Consider the following 23,459-nt stretch of genomic DNA (forward strand, 5'->3'; position numbering starts at 1 on the left):
ACACAAGAATTGACTTCTAGTTGTGATGGGTCCATTTCATTGATTTTTGTTCCTCAAATGTATAAAAAGTGTATTGCTATTTTTTCTTAAATAAAATAAATACGATAAAACTTTTCTATAAAAAAAATTTCTTCCATTTGATATATATGAATCACTCTTAAAGCTTGAGAATGGTAATACTAATTAACCAATTATTAATGTTACCCTATGAATTCCCCCAAAAAAATCTCATTGTTAAATCATTTTGAGAGCACTTGTATAATCTGTGGGCTAAGTAGAAAATTAAATTTACATATTTTCCAATAAAAGAAAGTACCATTCATATCCATATTCTCCCACTCTTTGAATTATGAGGTGTTCATCAATTGATAACATCTCAAGCATGTATACTGACATTTACTTTTAGTCCAAATACAATAGTTAATCATTTGCTTGAATAAAATTAACTTCCTCATACCCATAAATTGTTCAACAAAATTAACATACTCATACTAGTTAAGTTATGTTCGAATTTACCCATGACCAATCTACGTTGATGTGTTTGCAACAAAAAGGTGAATAGTAAAAGTTGAAGATATGCGTTGCGATCAAGACAGTTTGGTCATTTCACATGAGGCTGAACAGAATAAGCGAGAGAGTGGTTTTGGTCCGCTTGGACAAGGACGCCATTAGCAGTTTCCCAAATTAAAATAAACAAAAGTAAGCGGTTTCTCCCCAGGTCTCTTCTCTGGTCTTGAAAGAGAGAGAGACAGGGAAGAGAGAGAGAGAGAGGGAGAGAGAGAGTTAGAGTGTATTTTTAAGAACCGCTTTATCTGAATATTTGGTTTACAGCAGAAAATAAAGTCGTCCATTTCTTAGAGAGAGAGGGCTGAGAGAAGGGAAAATAGAGAAGCCTTGTCTCTTTTGTTTCTTTACATTGAATTCCATTATTTTGTTCTCTCTTTAATTATCAACACAGCTAGCAAGCTCTCAACTCACAACCGATTTCTCTCTCTCCTCCTTCCCCTCTCTCTCTCTCTCTCTCTCTCCCCATGTGGATGATGTTCTTGGTAGGAGGAAACAGAAGGCGGTTTTGCCATTAATGGGGTTTTCAAGAGGTTTTGATTTTGGAGGAGGCGGAGGACAAGAAGAGGAAAATAAAAGAGATCACCCACTCTTAGAAACAAAGCTCTTAGCTTCTTCTGCAAGACCAACTTCTACATCTTCTTCTTTTCTCATGGCTTCAAGTATTCAAGGAAACAGCAATCAACTTGAACACCAACAACAACATCATCATCAAATACAAGATCAGCATCATCAGCATCATCAGCAGCAACAGCAGCAGATTCAATATGGGATGATGCAATCATCATCTGCCAATATTCCTGCTGGGAACTTCATGTAATTATATATTCATCATCATATAATCATCATCACCAACATCATCAAAGTGAAAAAGGCTAGCTAGCTAGAGATTAATTAAATCATTCATTTTGTCATCTTATAATTTTAGGTTAATTCTATTTTTTCCGAAATATAATATTTATTTATATTAATTGGTGTGTTGAGATGATATTCTTGTGTTAGCGTTTTGTCTTATATGTGTTTTAGCAGGTGATTATTCCTAATACCATTGATTTTTCATCTTTGTACATATGATCACCAGATCAAACAAAGACGGTGGAGCTGCTTATGATTTGGGGGAATTAGATCAAGCTCTTTTTCTCTACCTTGATGGACAGTCGCAGGACCATCACAACCCTTCAGCTAATCATATTCACCATCAAGACCAACGACGTAAGCATCTCTGTCGTTTCATTTCCCCTTCGCTCTCTTTCTCTCTCTCTCTCTCTCTCTCTCTCTCTCTCTCTAGCTACATAATTCTTTCTTAACCTTGAGAGAAAGAGAGATATGGAGGTAGAGAGACAAGAGAATCAGAAGGGAATATATTTTTCCCCCTCTCAGTGGTCCTCAGTCCTTTCTGGGTCGGAAATGGAGTAGAGATTTTGTTTGGGCCACAGGAAAATCGTGTTCAACAAAACTATTTCCATCTCCTCTCTCTCTCTCTCTCTCTCTCTCTCTCTCTCTCCCCCCCCCCCCCCCCCCAAGTACTTTTTTTGACCGGATCCACAAAGCAAATACACACAAAGGAAAACTGTAAATTCACAAACTTACATGAAAAACCCCATGTCTCTCCTTTTTTGAATTTTTTCGTTTCTTCTTCTTTGAAGCTTGGTTGGACCCGGACACACATGCAACAAACCCTCAGATCATGACTTCCTTGCTAGATATATCCCCATCTGTCCTGAGAAATATTTATCATGACCATTTCAAATTCCTAGTTCTTATGGTTCCTCTTTTAATCATTTTTCTAGAGCTCCCTTGGTTAATTCATCTCTCTATTTTCTCTAATATATATATATGATTTTCAATAGTTGTGAGAATTAATTAGTTTTTGTGTGCAGATCTTCATCAAAATAATTCGTCATCTGGAATGAGGCCTCCAACTTTGAATATTTTCCCATCTCAGCCGATGCATGTAGAGCCATCATCATCAACCAAAGTATCTCACTCTAACCGTTATTTAGTTGTATATATTATATATACTACCACTTAATATTTTAATTCATTTCTTGTTGGTCGGTTCAAGTCTATTTTATTTTATTTTGTTTAATATAGAGCTAATTAGCACATTGAAATATTGAATTATAGTAGTAAAATGGGTTCGTTTGGGTTTGGTAATATAGGCAGCTGGAACGGGATTAGTTTCTCCTTCAAGTAGTGGTTCAAAGAGACCATCAGAACCGTCCATGGAGTTGGCCAACCCACGCAATGATTCTACTGCCCCTCCTCCTCCTTCTGGACCTTCTCATGAACCTGCCAAAGCTATCAAGGTACGGATCATGGAAATTAAATCAATTATTTACTCTAAATTATTAACTAGAAAAACTATATTAAAATTAAGATAAATTATATGAATTTGTTTATTTTGTTGTATATGTTTTGCTTTGAATGTTTTGGCAGCGTGAGGGTAACCGCAAGGGACCAACTACATCAAGTTCAGAGCAAGAAGGACCCAAAACACCGGACCCTAAGGTGACTTTGGGTTCACTTTTTTTAGTAAAATATTTTCACTTCCTATTTCTTCTCTACAACAACAATTTCCAACGTTTGGTGTGATTATTCTTTCCAGACTTTGAGAAGGCTTGCTCAGAATAGAGAAGCAGCCAGGAAAAGCAGGCTTAGAAAAAAGGTACTCAACCCGTAGAAAATTTGCAAGTCATTAGCCCTTTTTTTTTTTTTTTGTTTACTTTTCCATTACAAATTAACAGTTAACCTCGGTTTTTCAAAAGTATTCTTAATCTAATCCTTAAACCTTTTTCTTTTTCCAGGCATATGTGCAGCAGTTAGAGACAAGTAGGATTAAGCTAACTCAACTGGAACAAGAGCTGCAAAGAGCCAGATCTCAAGTGAGTTTACTCTACTAGGTACCAATTTTTTTGGTTGATTTATTTCCTAAACATTTCTTTAAGATTGGGTTTGGTTTTGTAGGGCATGTTCTTTGGAGGAGGACTTGTAGGAGGAGAGCAACAAAGCCTTCCTGTTGGTATCAACAACATTAGCCCAGGTAATAAAATTATATTTGTTCCATTTTCACTTTTTCTGTCTTAAGTTCAGCATCTCTCAGTATAAAACCCTATTTAAAACCCATTTTCATCTTTCCCTCATTATTTCATTAGACGCTGCCGTTTTTGACATGGAGTATGCAAGGTGGCTGGAGGAGCACCACCGTCTCATGTGCGAGCTTCGAGCTGCAGTACAAGAGCATTTGCAGGAGAATGAGCTGCGACTTTATGTGGACAACTGCTTGGCACATTATGATGAAGTGTTGAACCTCAAAGGCATGGTTGCCAAGACTGATGTATTTCACATTGTTTCTGGTATGTGGAAGACTCCGGCTGAACGTTGCTTCATGTGGATGGGTGGATTTCGGCCCTCTGAGGTCATCAAGGTTTGATATTCCTAGCTCATTAACCCCAGAAACTTACAAATACATATCTTCCTCATTAATTAGTTGTTCTTTCGTACTGGAACATATTTCTTTTTCTCAAAATCTTCAAATTCATGAAAGAAGTACAACAGTAAATGTGTGACAAGAAAATGACAAAAGGACACAACCAGATTTTATCTACTTGAATTAGCTTACACAACTAGTATGAGGCAAAATTATTGTTTCTACCATATTGGAAAGCCAGGTTGAAAGCCTTCATCTTAGGTTAGATCATGCATGAAGCAGTACCATATTGAAAACCCAGATTTTTAAGCCCTTAATTAGGGTTAGCTTAAGAAGTAAGGGAGTCTAGGGCAATAGGTCAGGATCATGATTGGTCTATGTTCAATTACCTGCAAAATGTAAAATAGAAAACTCGGTTTTAGACTCAAGTAATTCTATGCTTAATTAATTAGCTGCAACGCAAACTCTAATTACACAAAAATGAAACAAGGTTAATTCGAAGCCTTCCTCTCTAACAAAAATAACTTGAAACCCCTCCTCATCTATTTGTTTGGAGAGGGGAGGAAAAAGATAATATCGATGAAACATGTGAAGGGAATATGATGAGATATGATATTTTAGTACGACAGCGTACATATTATGATCAAAATGACAAGTAAGATATATGCATGGGTACATGTACATTAAAGTAGTTGTCGGTGGCAGTGGCAAAAGAATATGGATCCACCTCAATTCTCATTGTGTGAATATTATGAATGATGAAAGGTAACGTGAAGGTTTTCCTACTAAAAGGTAGAGTTAGGTGTCATTCCCCAAAAGTCATGTCTGTTAGTACTATAATTTTGATCTCTGAAAAATTGAAGCAGCAGGAAAGAGAGTTATACGGGTGTCTTCTTTCTCTCTTGATTTCTTTCTCTCTTTGATGAATATATACAAAAATCTTGTATCTATCTTCGTCTTTCTCTTTGGTTTCTAGCAAATAATTAAGCAAAAATAAATCATAGCCAAGAAAGTTTGGTTTTTGCCTATTTGCATGCATGATATTTACTATTAATGTCAATAAATCAAATTATTTGTGAAGGATAATTGACGTTGATTATAATTAGGATCCCTCGAGGATCTTCGGTGTAGTTTCTTTTCAGTACGTTCAAAATAGAATTGACGTTGATTATTGGTTTTTGTTGTTGTTCTTGATGGATATTAGATTATTCTGAATCAAATCGAGCCTTTAACGGAGCAGCAACTATTGGGTATCTGTGGGTTACAACAATCCACACAGGAGACTGAAGAAGCTCTCTCTCAAGGTCTTGAAGCTCTCAATCAGTCTCTCTCAGAGACCATAACCTCTGATTCATTGAGCTGCCCTCCCAACATGGCCAACTACATGGGACAGATGGCTATAGCCATGAACAAGCTCTCCACGCTCGAGGGCTTCGTTAGACAGGTACGTATATGAATGACTAACCACATATATACAATTTTTTTATCCTAATAGTTTGGTATCAAGTATTAATTTACAGTTTCTGATATATCAATATATAGTCCGACAAATATCCAAAATCAAAATATATTAGTGATCAGTACTCGTACTAGCCAATTAATGACTGCCCTAATTGTTTTACAACTAATTATTAAAACTATATTATAGATTATTTTCTTAATGGCATGTTGATGAGGCATGAAGTTGTATCCGTTCGATCTTGATGGTGGTCCCCTACAATGATCTTGTGAATGGGACCTTCATTATTTTTGGTTGGAAAACCTACTCCAACACCATGAACCACTCCACGTCTCACTCTCATGACGTGGCTGGAGGGTACTTCGAATCTATTTATCTGCATGCTTCTTTCTTATAAGAGGTTGTCGCTCATGTATTATTTCTTGAAAGGGACTTTATGCATTCAACTCGTTCCTTCTACGTCTCCTTAAGTCCAATAAAACTAGCCCATACCATTAAGTTCAAAAGTTAGAAGCAAATATTTAATGCAACGTATGTCTTCAGAATAATACATTTCACTCAAAAGTGATTAGATCACTAATCACTTCTCTAATGTAAGAGAGCACCTCATATTGTCGTGAGACTTTGCCCCATTAGAATCGTCTAACAAATACCATTTTTATATGTAACTTTGTGTAAAAGATTAGTTTTTTTTTTTTTTTCCTGAGCGTAGACAACTAGTTCGTTGTTCTCGTACAGCAAAAACAAAAAAATATGTACGTCCCTGTCAACTAAGCTAATTAAGCAAGTGAGAGTTATAAAATGAAAGAGCTAGCAAACTATAGAAGTATAAGGTCGCGACCAGCCCTCTTTTTTTCCAACCGAACTATAGAAGTATAAAATGATAGAGCTAGCAAGTGACAGACCAAGATCACGGTTCTAACTAGATTAGAAAACCAGTAGCCAAAGTTTTCCTCTGCATCTTTAGTAGCTGATAAGCATCAAATCTGGTCACGTCCACTAATATACATCATCATCCAAAAGATCCCTAGAGCCATATCTTTGCATGATGTCAGGGTCCTAACCGCTTGACTTACAAGCCAACGTAGTCCCTTTACCATAACTTCCTTTTGACCGACTGTTCTAGAACCCTAATAGGCTCTTATATTATATATAGCTAGCCAACACACACACGTATACATATATATATATATAGAGAGAGAGAGAGAGAGAGACAGAGAGAGAGAGAGAGAGAGAGAGAGGGTAAAGGGGAAAAAATCCCTTCAAATCTCTTAAAATGAGAGTAATTTTCAAGCAGGTAGCGAAGTTCAATTCAATTTGAATATAGTGCTCACCTTTTTCAAAATCAAATTAATTAAGGTTCTATAGTTGTAATGATGATATGAGTTTGAATCAATTTATCATGTCGTTTTCAATAAAGATCATTTTCTTATATTCAACAATCTAGCCGCAGGCAGATTAAGAGAGTAATTATTATATGTTTAGGGCACACTAATCACTTCTTCAAGACTCATCCACCCAATTAGTAATTGACATCTTAACATGCTCTATTGACTTAAATTATCTAGCTTACTAAATTCCTTCTTTTGTTTGAACAAATATAGAATTCAAGTCATTGCAAAAAGTGTGCTAAACTACTCAAGGAAGATAAGTCCATGTAATTATTTTCCCCTACGCAGCCCTTGTAGTCAAAATTCTTTGCAAAAGGTCACCAAGTTTACCCCACGACCAATGATCACCAACAAAATTTCTCACCCCCCACATTTCATTAACTTCCTAACTAATGACTTTTATGCTTTATCTAGTTGACCGATTCGACAATCACTCTTATTGTATATCACAAAGTCAAACTTATCTGCTTGTACGTAAAGATATGAAATGTAAATGTCAAGGATTAATCTCATCTGGTCTAGGTTGATATTCTTGTACCATATGGACATTATAATATGTATTTATTTATTCAAATAAGTTGTGACAGGCAATTTGTGCACATATATTTGATGTTTATGATTATCTAATAGTTATTTAAGTGAAACTTACAGGCTGATAATCTGAGGCAGCAGACAATTCACCGGCTTCAACAAATTCTGACGACCCGTCAAGCAGCGAGGTGTTTGCTGGCAATCGCTGAGTACTTCCATCGTCTCCGAGCTCTCAGCTCTCTCTGGATGGGTCGTCCTCGACAAGATCAGTCATAAATTAGAATATTCGAAGCTATAAAATTCATATCAACTATCATGACTAGCTTCAATGCATGTCTCTCTTCTCTGTTAATTAGTTACAGTTTAATCAACTAATGTCATCTTAATATGATATGACATCGCTTTACCTCTTTCCTATCTAGATAGAGAGATCTATACATAGACAATTAAAAGTAGATAAAACTCCAAGCAGTTGTAGAATTTACTCTCTCCCTCATAGATATTCCTCGTTAATTTTTCTTGGATATGGAAATTAATTCAGAGGGGATATGGTTCTATTAGCAGCCAATGCTGACCAAGAAAATAGTGGCAAGAAAAAAGAAAATAATTAATTAAGAAAATTCGTACATTAATTTGACGACTGGAATCGAAGAAGATGGTCTGGTTGGTGCTTAGATTTTTGTGAGTTCGTGTGAAGTAGACACAGAAGAGATGCCGAGTGTTTTGAAAGTTGAAACTCAAAACGTCCACGTGGTCTTAGTGTTGCTGCATGGATGCCTTATGGTCTTGGATCTTAGTATGTTAGGTCATCTCCAATCAAAGGGGTTATGTTTAGCTCCCATCCAAATTATAGCTCTGCAAGAATTTTTTTTAATAAATAGTGATAAACCATATTTATATATCATCTCTAACCGAAATGGGCTATTTTTTAGCCGACTCAATATTTATTATTTTAAGTTTGTTTTTTAATTTTATTGGTTAATTGAATTGAAGTATCATATTAAAAATAAGGCTTCAAGACATATTTTGAGTGCCACTTGTCGCTCAATGATAATAAGCCTCCGGACATATTTTGAGTGCCACTTGAAGACGTGGCAATTTGAAAATTATTGAAAAAGTTAAAGGAAAGATTATTGGAAGAGGTAAGAGAGAAGTGTGTATGAAAAGAGTGTTTGAAGTGAATAGAATGAGAAGAAATGAAACAAAATGAGGTAAGATAGTATGAAATAGTGAAAAAAATGTGAGAAATAATGTAGAAATATCTTAAGTACTTATAGGAAAAAAAAATTGGAATTTTTAATTTTTTTTTTTTAATATTGTCTTAAAAAAATCTAGTTAAACCCAACTGAAAGAGATGGCTTGCTGGCTAAATATGGCCAATCCATTGGTCAAATGGCTGGATTTTGGCCTGGTGGGTCCCAAGATTTTTTGGCCCAGACCTTTAGTGAAGATGAGTTTTGTGCCAAAAAGGATTGTCCCTTGGCCTATGGCTTTATAGCCGGCTTAGTTGGAGATGGTCTTAACTACTCTCTTGGGCCTTTCTTTGGATCCTAGCTAAGAGATTACGGTCTAGTAATATTACTTTTCACTTATAAGTGAAAAATTTACGTTTAAATCTCGTGAATGCTGAGTTCGATACCAATTGATCATTTCTGCCCCCTTAGTGTCAAACAAGCGGGCTGACAAGAGCACATATACGTGCATGACATATTTAAATAAGGCATGGCACGCCACGGTATAATTCATTAGATTGGGGTAACCGAAGATTTAGGCTATTATATTTAAATCAATACATAGTTAAATATTAAGGATATTTGGCCAAAGGTCAATAAAAACTTCACTAATTAGCCATATATCAATGGCCAATTTTATTTTTGGACATAATCGATGAAATACTTATAATAATTATGCATAGGTTAATGAAGCATGCCACATAAGTTTAAGCTAAGTATAAAATAACTATTATACCCTTCTCTCTTCACTTTATTTTATCTCCTTCGCTTTCTCGTCCTTATTTACTTCATTCTCTCCCTGTGGAGCCAAAAATAATCACAAAATGACATGTGGATTTTGGATAGAAGAGGACAAAAATACCCTTGAGGCATACCAGGATTCCTATGCTCGAGCAACGAGCAATTATCCCTCAACTAAGTCAAAAGTGCCCAACATAGGTAACAAATTCAAAACTATTTCATCCCCCCTCATCCTATATTCTCCACAAGGTAATTATTCCATAACCCCCAAAACATTTCTTTTAAATTATGTTAATTAGTCAATTAATGGATTTATTACCTAATTAATCTCTTAATGGCTAATTAACTACAAATTACACCCAAAAAATACCACAAAGGGCCGATCCCTATTCTCCTAATAGGGCTGGCCATATCCCTATAAATAGCTCTCCATTCTCTCAAAAAACTACTTCCAAGTCTCTTACAAAACTCTACAAAATTCTCCAAACACTCTTCCCTCAAAATTCTAACTTTGGCATTGGAGGTTTTTCGGCCAAAGCTCCCCCCCCCCCCTCCCCCAAATTCATCATGGTTGCGTGAGGCTTTTTGGCCTTGTCCAAAGGTGTGATTTGTAGGTGCAATTTTGTCCAAGAAGGAGAAGCCGGAAATTTGCATCCACACTCCCGATTTCCTATCATGTCTCTCTCTTCCCTTCTTTCTCTTCACTCTCTCATGTTTATCTCTCCTCTTCCTGCCTCTCTATTTTTCTGTCTCCTACATCAAACCCGAATAAATAGTTTGACTAATCCATGTGCTCTAAAACTTTCCAATAGCAAATGCAATGTCAATATATATATATATATATATATATATATATATAAAATAAAAATAATAAAAAAGGAATTCCATAGAAAACTGCAACTATCAACACGTAACAACAAAAAACAAGGCAAAAAAAGAGAGGATGTAATAGATATGTAGCAAACTTCCAAAGGCTTTGGTCGTGGAGATTCTCTTAAGGGAGTGTCCATCAAAACCCACTTGAATTAAAGGTGCGTTTGCAAAGAGTTTACGGCCCACAATTAAGAATCAGGAAACAAACACATCGTGTGTTTTGAATCTAAATGTAAAAGGAGTTGGGCGAAGTGTGAAGCATAGGAGATGAAGGAAAAAAAAAAGACCCGGGAAACAGACACTGCTACATAATGTTTGAATCAAAATGGAAAAAAAAAAAGAAAAAAAAAAAGAAAAAAAAAAGGAAACGAACACTGCAATGTAGTGTCTGAATCAAAATATAGAAAACAGAACCAGGAAACGGACACTGCAGTGCAGTGTTTGAATCCAAATGTAAAAATAATGTAAAAACAGAACTAAAAAACATACATTGCATTGCAGTGTATGAATCCAAATGCACAAATTAGGAGTTGCGTGATGTGTGAAAAATAAGAGGCGTGTGAGTGATGGACAAAAAACAAAACAAAACCAGAAAATGAACATTGCAACGCAATCTCTGAATCCAATAAAATCAGAATCAGAAAATAAACACTGCAATGCAGTGTCTGAATTCGTATTGACCTATTTCAAAATATGAAAAATATGAGAAAATGGGTGTCATTTAAAGTGGATGCCAACTGTAATGATATTTTGCAATTTTTGTTTATCTTAAATACATTTAAGTATCACAGTACATGATTGACCTTTTTATAATTAGCATAAATATGATTGATATATTGTTAATATTGTAAATTTTTTATTGATTTTATACAAAATCACCATAAATATTAGTATATTATTCTTTCTTCTTATTTTTTTACGTAAAAACATATTTTGGGACTAATAAGACTTAGTATTTGTGATATTTACTTAGAATGGTAATGCTAAGGAGACTAAATTTGTAGACAAAATCTTATAAATTAAATGACATAGAAGTTGATGACTGGATTATTACTTAAGTGTTGACTAGGATGCTTATTTCTATTGGTGAGACATCATTTAGTTTGTAAATTTAGTCTACCTAGCATTACTCTTAATTAAAAGTAAGTTCAAATATTTTTTTAATATTTTAAAATAACTAAAGGTAGGTGAGCCAAAACTGTCCCATATAGGCCATCTCCAACAAAAAGGGCTAACTATAGCCTTGTCCAGAACTATAGTCCTACATAAATATTATTTTTAAATGAATAGTAGCAGGCGATACTCATATACTATCTCAAACCGAAGGGGCTAAACATAGCCCCTTTAATAATTTACTAATTTTAAGTTTATACTTTAAATTTATGGTTGTTTAATTAAACTATCTTTGAATGTTTTCAAATTTAGTCGTTGAATTTGAATCAATTATTGTAACCGAGGAGCTGGACAAAAAAATGGCTAAGAGGTGATACACCCTGATCTAGAATGTCCACCTAGACTCTGAATCAAACAGTGCTGGGCGACACCAAAAATGAGACGAAGCCATAAAGTGTAATGATATGGAAACTGTGAGTAAATTTAAACCTAAAAGTGCCTAGATGCAAGAGTGCGCAAGTGAGCAAGATTGAACCCAATTCACATGTGATGTCAGAGTATAAGTAAAGTACAATAAAAGTAAGATAAGAATTATACCATCGAAGGTAATCTCCTGTTCCAACTTTTGCCAAGAATCCTCGTCGACATGAAAGCTCAACTGCTAAAACCTAGAAAGGCGAAAAATAAAGGTGAGTGGGCTAGTTCGTGGATTAGGTTTTGGGCCCTCTTTTTTTGTATCAGGTCGGGTCGGCCCATTTAGGCTCATGGTTGAACCCGCCGGACCCAACGAAGAAGAATGTTGGAATTTGTAAAGGGTGGCCAGAAAACTTCAAGGGGCTATAACAGGTTCAAAACTCAACCATTTTCTACGAATCAAAAGCCAAAATGAAGATAGGGAGATAAGGAACAAGTGTATATCAAGATGCGGGTTGATCCGTGGCCGGAGTTAGCCGAAAATAGCCTGCAAAGCTTCAGAATCTCGGCGAAAAACTGGGGAAATTTTCCTCGAGCTATCTCTGTGTCTAAACAACATAAAACATCTCAAAAATATCCTAATCGTACTTCTAAATACGATCTATAAAGATTTGAGGAGTTTTCGAAGCTTACCTTTGCCAGAAACGGCGAGAAATCATTGGAGAAACTCTTGAATAGTGGCGGTGCCACTGTGTAAAGAGAGAGAAGAGGGAGAGAATGGCCACGTCCAAGGCTTTGGGGTGTGTGAGTCCGTCATTGGTTGTCGGGGAAGAGTTCTTGAAGGTGGTACTTACCAGAATGGCGATGGTGATGCTAGGCGTTTCCCCAAGAAGGAGGGTAAGTGAAATAGCTAATAGAGAGTGAGACGGAAAAGACTACTGGAAGAGAGTTCGAGAGTGTAGGAGACAAGGTGCCACGGGGCAAGAGAGGAGAAGAGAGTTAAGGTGTAGGCTCCACAGACCACAAAAATCTCACCAAATAAAATATAATAATATAATAATTATTAGAAATATATATGTGCGTGTGTCTATGTGTGTGTATAAAATAACAATTTTTACAAAAGTATTTTTCGGATTCGTAGTTTCGTAAAACTTTATCGTAACTCCGATTTCGATTCCTCTTGCGCCTACACGTTCGCACCGTCGAGTACATTGAGAATATTGTAAAATAATAACTCATACGCGTTATGAAATGATGGTCAACGAAAGTCAACCATCTCGTCTTTAGGGGCATTTTCACCAATTCACTCTTTTAAAATTAATAAAATTGTACAATTTGGAACAGGTTGTTACAAAAAAGGGACTACATTTGGCTAGCCTGATGCCCATTTGGCCAAATAATAACCTAATGTTTTACATAATTAAATGGGCTGGGCTGGTAGGCCAATGCCATTTGTTAAGCGACTCTTGTTCGTTCTCCTTATGACTTGGGGGGCTAAAATCAAACTTGTCAACGTTTGGGCCTTGTGAGATTGATACAGAGCCCACAAAATCTCTACTTTCAACTACGAGCCCAATTAAAAATAATTCTAAAACAAACAAAAAATAAAACCGCAGTTAGGGTTTTACTTCGACCCCGCACCCTCTCTCTGTCCCCCAACCGTAGGCTTCGGACAGAGACACTGTGAGATCTCGCAATGGCGGCTAAAGCAAGAAACCCGAGAAAGACCCGAAACCCAGATCTGGTTCGTGGGGTGGGTAAGTTTTCGAGGTCCAAGATGTACCATAAGCGTGGTCTCTGGGCTATCAAGGCCAAAAATGGCGGCGTTTTTCCAAGCCATGACCCGAAGCCGGCGGCCGAGATCGCATCCGAGAAGCCCCCGAAGTTCTACCCCGCCGATGACGTCAAGAAGCCGCTCGTCAACAAACGCAAGCCAAAACCCACCACGCTCAGGTTCCCTTTTTCTCATTTTTTAGTTACTTAAAAAAAAAATAGAAAATGGGCTTGATTTGTTGGTTAGTTTTTAAAATTTTTTGATTTTGTTGAGTGAATGTAGGGCGAGTATTACACCGGGGACGGTGTTGATTATATTGTCTGGGAGGTTTAAGGGCAAGAGAGTTGTTTTTCTTAAGCAGCTTCCATCTGGGTTGCTTCTTGTTACTGGTGAGCTTTCGCTTCCATTTTTTCTTTTAACTGTTTATTTTTCGAGTTTTTTGTTTTCAGTTTTAGCTGAATGGTTGTATTCTTACTGTTAATTTTTTGTTTTGTTGTTACTAGTAATAGCATATTTCTTCATTTTTCTGAATGACAAGTTTGATAAACTCAATCTGAACTGGTCCAATTAGTACATTTGAATTATCGAAACCCGGTCAATTTGAGCTTCTAATTGTGTAATAGCCTCCCATTCTGTTCGGACTGAATGCCAACAATGTTGATTTGTATAGCACCAGTAAGATTTGGTGCAAAAATGATGGTTCCCTTTGTTGTAAGTTATTGAAAAACTGACCCCTCCCACAGACACTGCGCTTGGGTGATTGCTCGTCTCCTGTTGAATGGGATATGTTCAAATAGGGTAGTTTGTACTGTGAGTGATCTGGTACTAGTTTTGTTCTTCTGAATCTGTATCTCACGGTGAATTATTCTTGGGAAACAATGATTGATGACATGAACTATCCATTTGCAACATGTCATCTGATACCTAATTTACATGGTTACTTTCTCTGATTATGTATATATGTTCTCAAGAATGTGATATTTACACCTTGCATCACTTAATTGTGATTGTTATAAAGTCTAAACATATGAATTAGCTTCACTAAACCTTCTACAAATGGCTTTTTCCTTGATGCATGTAAAACTTTTATGCCTTCAACTTTTAGTATCATAGGGTTTCATTAATTGATCCAGTTATTCTTTCTTTGTTTCTTATTCAAAGATTTCTTATTTTTGTTTAAATTGACTGCTTTTGTGTATTTGCTAGGCTATGTTTTGTTTTGGGGTGTGCTATTCACACGCCCTTTTTTACTTCATACGCACCCTCTTAATTTCCGGCCAATTGAATTAAAGAAGATCAAGGGATAGAAATTAACAAGGGGTGTGTAAGAAGTAAAAAGGGGAGTGTGGATGGCACACCCCTTTCTTTTTAATTGCATGTTGTGTTGGGAAGAGTGTGTTTCTAGTTTTTGACTCTTGCATGCTTGTTCACGAAACTTGTTAAGTGTCATTCTAACTTGAGTGCTGATTTTATTTCATTGCAGGGCCCTTTAAAATTAATGGTGTTCCTTTGAGACGCGTTAATCAGTCTTATGTGATTGGCACTTCAACCAAGGTTGACATTTCTGGGGTGAATGTAGAAAAGTTTGATGACAAATATTTTGCGAAGGAAGTTGAAAAGAAGAAGAAGAAGGGTGAGGGAGAGTTTTTTGAAGCAGAGAAAGAGGTTAGACTTATTGTTTTCTTCGTTTACTTACACTTTTGAGCAAAATTATAGATATCTTCCATTATTGCTACTGTCTTCATGGACTTTAAAGTTGTTCGATGTGGCAGTGCAATCACGGTCTTCTATTTTGCATATTATTTTTATCATGCAACATAATACCCTGAGATGAAAGGATAAGATTATACAGATTGTCTGTTACTTTATTTTTCGCTTTTGATTATATCTACCCATCTTTTTGCTACGAGGTTCATATCTTTTACATGTTAATCAGAAGCATGTAAATTATTGGGCAATAATGCTCACTGTGGTAGATTCCGTTGGAATTTTTTCAATGTCTATTAATATTTTCCCAAGCGACAAATTGTAGGAAAAGAGTGTGCTCCCACAAGGGAAGAAAGATGATCAGAAGAGTGTGGATGCTTCATTGATGAAGTTCATCGAGGCTGTCCCAGACTTGAAGACGTACTTAGCAGCGAGATTCTCTCTTAAGGCGGGCATGAAGCCTCATGAACTTATCTTTTAGACTATTATCTCATATATTACTTTTTAGGATCATTTTGTGCTCCTCAACTCGTTTGTTTCAGACTACCAGCATACTCTGTATTTTCATTTTACCAGCATGTCCAAAATTTTGCGTTGATCGGAGTTGCATTATGAAAGGTTTTGTTTTGGCCATTTTGATCTATGGCCATGGTAGACTTCGTTGATCTGTCAATGGATCTTTGAAATCGACGAATTTCTACTGTTTCTTTGCACAAAAAACAAGTTTTTGTACCGGTGTAACAATCTAAAACGATCTTCCTATGAACGCAAAACTGGCCTTTGACAGTTTTACGAAAAAATTGATTGGGATTCGCTTAAAATTCTCCGCATCAACCCCCTTCCGAAGTTATTATTAACTCTGTAAATTGTGAGCACAAATGGGAAATCTACTGCAACTTCTACTGTATTTTTTTCTTTAATAAATAATATTATCCACACTAAAAGGTAGTAGAGTGAGTTAAGGTCTTACAATGGTTTAATAATATACGATTTCAATTCGCTTTTGATAAGAATCGAATTTAAGACATCTCACTTACAATTAAAGTGGAATATCATTAGATCGTAGTTTTTTGATGTGTTTGTAAACAGATTTACGAGTCAATGGTGAAAAAACCCACACCTCTTGTGTGCAGAATGACAAGTTTCATGCTGAATGTATGATGTCATCATAATGACAAGTTCAATAAAATTGACTTACATGCTTGTGACTTTCCCTTGGCCAATTACAGGGCTGAAATTCCCCACCGTTGGACATCAAATGTCTCAGGGCTATCTTCCAAATAGTTTAATAATTCATGTGGGCCAAGAGCAATGAGCGAAAGCATACCTTAGCATATTCCAAATGTTTCATAACTTCCTCTGGCACAGATGATTCACAAACATTGGATACAGCAACTGACTTTTCTTTGAGCCTCCAATGGAGACGCTAAATAGTCTCTGCATCTGTATGGTCCTTAAATATATGGAAAAAGAACTTCAATGGGTTGGAATAGAAGTTCTCAAAATGTCCCAATATATAGGGACTTACTCGTACCTCGAAAGAATTTTTTAGGGCTTCAATGAGTCGAAATAGAAGTCGTCAAAGTATCCTAATATAGGGACTCACTCATACCTCAAAGGAATTCTCAAATGTGAGGATTGTATAGGGACTCAAAGAGTGGGCTCTACTGTTGATTTTGAGTGGGAACATTAGAAATTTATCGGTACCTCTTTTCTACGTTGTGTACTTGTATTCAAGCGCTTCCCAAATTTCCTTTGGAGATTGAATATGAGTGTACAAGTCATACAAACGATCAGATAATGTGGCCAAGATGTGTCCTCTACATACAATTCATCTTTTTCACGCTTCCTTCAATCGACAATTATTTTGTCTGTGTCTTTGTCACTTGGTTCACGAATAGGCTGCAATTTGGCGTCCAACACATATATGACATTTAGAATAGTAAGCATGAAACACATATTGTCCTTCCATTGGGTGAAGTTTGATCCATCAAATTTGTCTAGCTTGTAGACATCTTGATTGATAATCTTCAAAGCCATGTTATCCGACTTTTTTCTCCATGACGAAAATAACACTTTATGATTGTTGGAGTAAATGTAAAAATATAGAGAATAATTTGAAAAGATTGACTTTGAGGTACTCGTTTCCTTAAAGTGTTATTTGCCCCACTATAATGAGTTTGCTAAAGGGTTCTTAGCAAATCACTTCTAGGATACAACAAAGTATGAAATATTTGATTAGCAAAATTGAATTATATTCCCTTAGAAATAACTAGAAAGAAATTGTATGAATGTGATAGAGAGAGACGAGAGCAAGGAATGTAGAAACAAATTTATGAAATTGTAGGTGAAACATTATGATACAATAGGTATTTATAGACATTAAAGCATTCATTTTGGTTGAAGATATACAACTTTTATTAAGAATGTTGACCCAAAAAGCATATCTTCTATTTAGAGTTTCCAGAAAATACAGGTTACTTCTTTTAATTTTATTCCTGCACTTTGAGTAAGAATCATGTCTTTTAATAAAAACTGCAACAATTCAACCAAAAGAGCTTGTAGTCATGCCTCCCTGAGCCTGGGGAAGGCGCAATGGCAGGATGTTAACATCATAGGCCCAAAGCACACCAAGATATCGACCTAGTCCCGAAGGCTCAAGACCTACAGGGGCAGACATTGCTCTTAGAGCAACTCCATCTTTAAAAGCCCCGGGCAAAAGTCCATTCAATCCATCAAATGAATAATAATTGATTGCAATGAATATTATTTTTTTATTAAAATAATAAAAAAATTATTTTTCATTTCGGATAGGTTTTTTTAACCAATCTTCTGTCATTATCTGAAAATACAATTTTTGAGGATAGATGTTTAAGTAGAATTTTTACCAATTCCGTAACACCACATGTCATGATTTTGTCTGAATTTTATGGACAAATTTCCGATTAGATTTTAACCAATTACGACTCTTCAACTGATGAGCATGTCACGTCATCACCATCTCCATCTTTCTTTCCCCATTCCAATCCAATCCAAATCCAATCCAATCCAGACAGAGGTTCTGTATTAATACACTCTGTAATGCTACCTGTAATAACAAAATCCACGTAATCTTGAAACGCCAATGGATCATCATCAATCAGACATCAAAACCCACGGCCCTGGTTTATCCTCCAGCTCCTCCTACTTCTCCTGTACCAATCAGGCTACCACAACCACTTCCCCTCCGAAGCTCTCCCCAGAGCTCTCCCCCACGGACAGAGCAGCCCACTCCTCTGCCCGTACGGCCTCTACACCGATAAAAATGTTGATATACATAGATAAAAATGTTGATATACATTTACGGTAAGTTTGATGCTTAGTTGTGACTATTTTGAAAAGATCATGATGAAATAGATATCAAGAAAATCGCTGGGTACCCAAATTTTTTGCCCCAAATCCATGCAATTTTTTCTTCATCATGGAAACTGAAAGTAATGATTGAATTACTACAAACATAAAATGATTGAATTTGTTCACCATTAAATCTTATCCAACTAATTAACTAATCCGCAGAATCCCAAATCATCCAGTAATCTAACTATAACCACGATCAAAATCTGAACAAAGCATAGAAAACATAGAAGAAAGAGTAGACTGTTCAATATTCACCATCTGAAGTAGCTAGAATCGTCAGGAATCTCTTCAAAGTACTTCTGGTAAAGTCTTGGATCAACATCTGAAAATGGATCTGAAATTTCCCATGAAAAGTTCCAAGGCTTCTTGCTCTGTTGGGAACCAGTGCTCTGGCTTTCTTTGGGTGTCGAAATCACTTCCTTATCACTTGCCGGAATCACAGTTTCAACTCCTCTCTTGACCCTTTGAGCCTCTTCCACTGAAACCTCACAACCCTTTTCTTCTTTGGTGTAGAAATCACTTCTGCTCTCGCTCTCGGGTGCGGAAATCACTTCCTCTTCACTTCCCGGAATCACATTTTGATCTCCTTTCTTGACCCTCGGAGACTCCTCCACCGAAACCTCACAACCCTTTCCTTCCTTGGTGCATAAATCACTTCCGCTTTCGCTCTCAGGTGCAGAAATCACTTCCTTGTCACTTCCCAGAATTACATTTCCATCGCTTTTCTTGACCCTTTGAACCTCTCCCCTTGACAACTCAAGATCATTTTCTTCTCTGGTGTGGAAATCACTTCCGCTTTCACTCTCGGGTGCAGAAATTACATACTCTTTAGCTTTTTTTGTACAAGCAGTAATCCCCCTTATTGTGCCGGTATTCTTGAAACTTTAAATCCCTCAGTAGAGGAATTGGACCCGGAATTTCCAACAAGGGCTTTACATTACCATCAATCTGCTCCATCTTGGTGTTTTTGATTTGTTGTGGTTTGGAATTTTCGGTTTCCTTTGTTAATTTAGGGTTTTGTGGAGTCGGAAAATCGAAGACTAAGAAGTAGAGGAGGCTTTCCAAAAAAAAAAAAAAAGAAGTAGAGGAGGAGATCAGTGTAGAAAAGGCAAGCAAAGGTAAAAGGTCAAAAACGTAAATTAATTTTTATTATTCTTTTTTTTCAAAAAGCAATTTTTTGATATTTTATAATTATTGTTTGGTTGCTGGGAAAATTGGGTTATTGGGTGGCAAATAAATTTGATTGTTTTGGGTCCCACCCACATTGAGAGAAATGCGCCTTTCATCTATGGTTTCGGGGTAGATGCATGAAGTAAATTTAATTACAATGTGTCTACTGGATGGCTAAGAAATTTTTGGAAGTTGATATCTTTTTGTTGTGTTAAATACTTAAAACAATGTCAACATTGTTTGTATTGCATTAGCAATGATTTTCTTTTTTGGTGTTTCTACATATTCATACTTGGTGTGGTACTGTCGTTCGTCATCTAAAATCTCAATGCTCATTGAATTATCAAATATTGAGGCTTTCGGCACTGGTTGCAAACTAACAGCACTCTCTCAGGTAATCAAATTTTGTATTTATACGCGTTTACAGTGATTATATGAAGCTCAAATTTGTTTATGTTTTGGTAATTTCATAGTAAAAATGCCGGAAAGCGATATTGTACTTGGTTCTAATTTCGGAAATTAGTTTCGATAGGTTGAACGTGTAAGTCAATTACATTTTGGTGCTAAGAAAATTGGAGATTGTTTACTGTTCTAATTGTGTGCTACATGCTTGGAATTTAGAAGCAAACCAAAACACAATGGTAATTCTTTTGGAAAATAAATTATTTAAGGATAGCATTATTTTTCCTTCTTAATCTCACTCTATATGTACATAGCAAAGTTTTGGCGGGTTTCGGTTTATCTGATGTATTAAAGTGTATGGTAGTTTTGTGCTTTAGTGAAGAAAAAAGAATGCTGCCCTTTGATTTTTGTGGTCTTTTACTGGAATTCTTTATGATACTCATTTGTGACCCAACATATAAAATTTTGGACTCCATTCCTTTGGTTGCAGAATATGGTATGTCATTGTTCTATTATTGCATTTATGCCAAACAAGCTTTGAAGTGCCTTTTGTTAATAGATTATTTGGACGATTGAATAATTGAATCCTTCTTATTTCAATTGAGCACAAGCAGTAAGAAAAGCTTGACAATTTAGTACATGAGATGACATCTGTTATTGTCTCTATGCCCTTGACATTTTCTAACACGTTTGTTGGTGACTTTTTTTTTTATTTTTTTATTTTACCGTGCAAAGAAAGTATTATCGTGTTGCATTGTAAGAAGGTTTAAAAACATTTGTACGTACATATATGAAGACACTAAGTATAGACAATCTCTGAATACTAATTGCACGAGTGATTAAGAAAGGCTCTTTAACATATGCATTGCATTTTAAGGTGCCCTCAAATGGGACATATGTTATACATATGCCCAAAAGTCGTGCATTTTTCATATTTATTTTGGTTGTGTCAAAAGTTATTTATTTTGTTTATTTGTAGGAACTCTACAAGAAATGCGACAAAAAGTGAAGATGGCACCACCTAAAAATGAGCTACCTAGCAGGCATGTTTCTATTTTTTCGCCTGGTTGGGGCATCTCCATTGGGGTGAAAACTGTTGAACTCAGCAAACTAATTCTCAAAGAGTTTAAAAAGAAGAAGCATGAGCAATATGTATTTGTTAGCTTTCTTCTTAATCTTTTTATAAAATAAAAATTTGAGAGGAAAAGTTGAACCTTATATATACCTTTTTCATATAGGTGGCACATGAAAAATGCTTTAGCAGAAATGAAAAAAGCAAATACTCCTCACATCATACGAACCTACAAAAAAGTTCAACGAATAAGGTATAATCCTACTTACCATGCCTATCTATCTTTGACCATATAACACATGAATATTCTAACTGGCCAATTATGTGGGTGTAGGAAGAAGATTAATCGTAACCATACAATTTTTCTGGATAAGGTATAATAACATTTTTTAATAGTTAAGTATGCAGTACATTCTGTTATATTAGTTTGAAATATTTCAAACTTAATTTTGTAACAGTTCTACAAGCATCATACCTCGCTCAAATTGAAAAAGTTGAAGCATAGGATTAAGGTACAACATCACATTATTAGTTATTTCATAAACGTAATCACAAACTTTTAACTCAAACTTGAACAAATACTTAATTTACAGTCTTCTTCAAGCAATTGGAGTAAAAGTGTTGCTATGGGTAAATTATCTAATTTAAAGGTACATGTTATTACTCTCTACTTATATAATGATGCTTTGTTTTTTTATAGTTTGACTTCTAATTTCCTCATAGTGTTTATAGATTCGCAATGAAAACTTGAAGCATCACGTGAAAACAAATGGGTGGCAACCATGGCGCTCATGTTGCAAGAAAATTTAACTCCTAGATGGATTTATTTTATTTTATTTTTAATGTTGGTAACTACAAACGTGTCTTTGAAACATATTATAAGGTTTTCTTTAATTTTCATGGATGTATTATAAATAATTTCCTCTTTGTTAGGTTTTCGTTCCTTTTTATGTTTTTTTGGTTCCCTGCATGTTTGTGAAATGCACTGCCTATGGAAAAGAAATACTAAAAAGAAGGAAAAAAATAGAAAGAAAAATAGTTAAGCAATTCACTACTGAGTAACTGAAACGTTAGAGAAAAAAGAGCCTAACAAAAACAAGAAGTTTGCTTGGTGTTGAAATTTAGAGGAAGCCAATGCCATCAATAGTCAAAACGTGAATAAATAAAAAAAGAATGAAGGGGAGTTAGCTTGACTTTGGACATTAATGCAATTAATTAGCCACAATACTTAAACGGTATAGCTTTAGCTATTAGAATGAAGAACTTCTAACGCAAGACGTTTTTAGAGGCACTACACCGTAATTAAAATAAAAAAATAAAAAAAATAAAAAAACCTCATATATAAAACATTACTTCATGCAAAATGAAAACAAAAAACTTGACAAATTCTTAGAACGTGCATGATAATTAAAAATCTCTCTTGACAATTACAATGACAAACAAACAATCAGAGAAACATCTTTAGGGGTGCTATGCGCCCGTGATTAAAAAAATACCTCGCGCACGCACGTTAAATGATTTAATCATGCATTTTACACACAACTTAAATATGTTTTATTTACAACGTTAAGTTCTATTTTAATTTTTATTTACATCTACTTACTATTGTTCATGGACTTTAGGTAGGAACTTGCATTCAAAATCCGATGTTGTTTGACAATTGCATGAATAACATTTAAATCATTACTTTACGCAAAACGAAAACGAAAAACATGACAACTTTTTAGGACGTGCATGTAAAGAAAAAAATTCCTCTTTGCACAATTCGTTTAAAATATATCTTAACAATTACAATAGAAAAAAACTGACACAATACACCTTTAAGGACGCGTAGCCCCGTAATGCAAAATTGCCTCTCGCACGCACGTGCAGAGAGGCTAGTAATATATAAAAACATAGAACGTTTGGGATTTGACGTGTATATATATAATATATAAAAACATAGAACGTTTGGGATTTGACGTGTATATATATAATATATAAAAACATATAACGTTTGACGTGTATATATAAAATATATAAAAACATATAACGTTTGACGTGTATATATATAATATATAAAAACATAGAACGTTTGGGATTTGACGTGTATATATATAATATATAAAAACATAGAACGTTTGGGTTTGGGATTTGACGTGTATATATATATATATATAATATATAAAAACATAGAACGTTTGGGATTTG

General features: G+C 35.4%; 2 protein-coding genes across 2 annotated transcripts; both read left to right on the forward strand.

Moving 5' to 3' along the window:
- Positions 1 to 766: 766 nt before the first annotated feature.
- LOC103947866 (bZIP transcription factor TGA10-like) lies at positions 767 to 7,821 on the forward strand. Its single transcript, XM_048576402.1, has 11 exons — positions 767 to 1,380; positions 1,646 to 1,776; positions 2,445 to 2,542; positions 2,727 to 2,873; positions 3,004 to 3,075; positions 3,173 to 3,232; positions 3,372 to 3,449; positions 3,532 to 3,607; positions 3,720 to 3,991; positions 5,199 to 5,438; positions 7,496 to 7,821. Exons 1-11 carry the CDS (start codon positions 1,082 to 1,084, stop codon positions 7,649 to 7,651), a joined length of 1,629 nt encoding a protein of 542 aa, XP_048432359.1. The 5' UTR covers positions 767 to 1,081; the 3' UTR covers positions 7,652 to 7,821.
- Positions 7,822 to 13,429: 5,608 nt separating this feature from the next.
- Positions 13,430 to 15,825, forward strand: LOC103947771 (60S ribosomal protein L6). The gene is made up of 4 exons (XM_009358721.3): positions 13,430 to 13,701; positions 13,805 to 13,911; positions 15,006 to 15,187; positions 15,555 to 15,825. Exons 1-4 carry the CDS (start codon positions 13,445 to 13,447, stop codon positions 15,708 to 15,710), a joined length of 702 nt encoding a protein of 233 aa, XP_009356996.2. The 5' UTR covers positions 13,430 to 13,444; the 3' UTR covers positions 15,711 to 15,825.
- The last annotated feature ends 7,634 nt before the right edge of the window (positions 15,826 to 23,459 follow it).

This window comes from the organism of the source record quoted next, unplaced genomic scaffold (assembly GCF_019419815.1).
Source record: "Pyrus x bretschneideri cultivar Hongxiangsu unplaced genomic scaffold, Pyrus_bretschneideri_v1 Contig9, whole genome shotgun sequence".
Classification (NCBI taxonomy): Eukaryota; Viridiplantae; Streptophyta; class Magnoliopsida; order Rosales; family Rosaceae; genus Pyrus; species Pyrus x bretschneideri.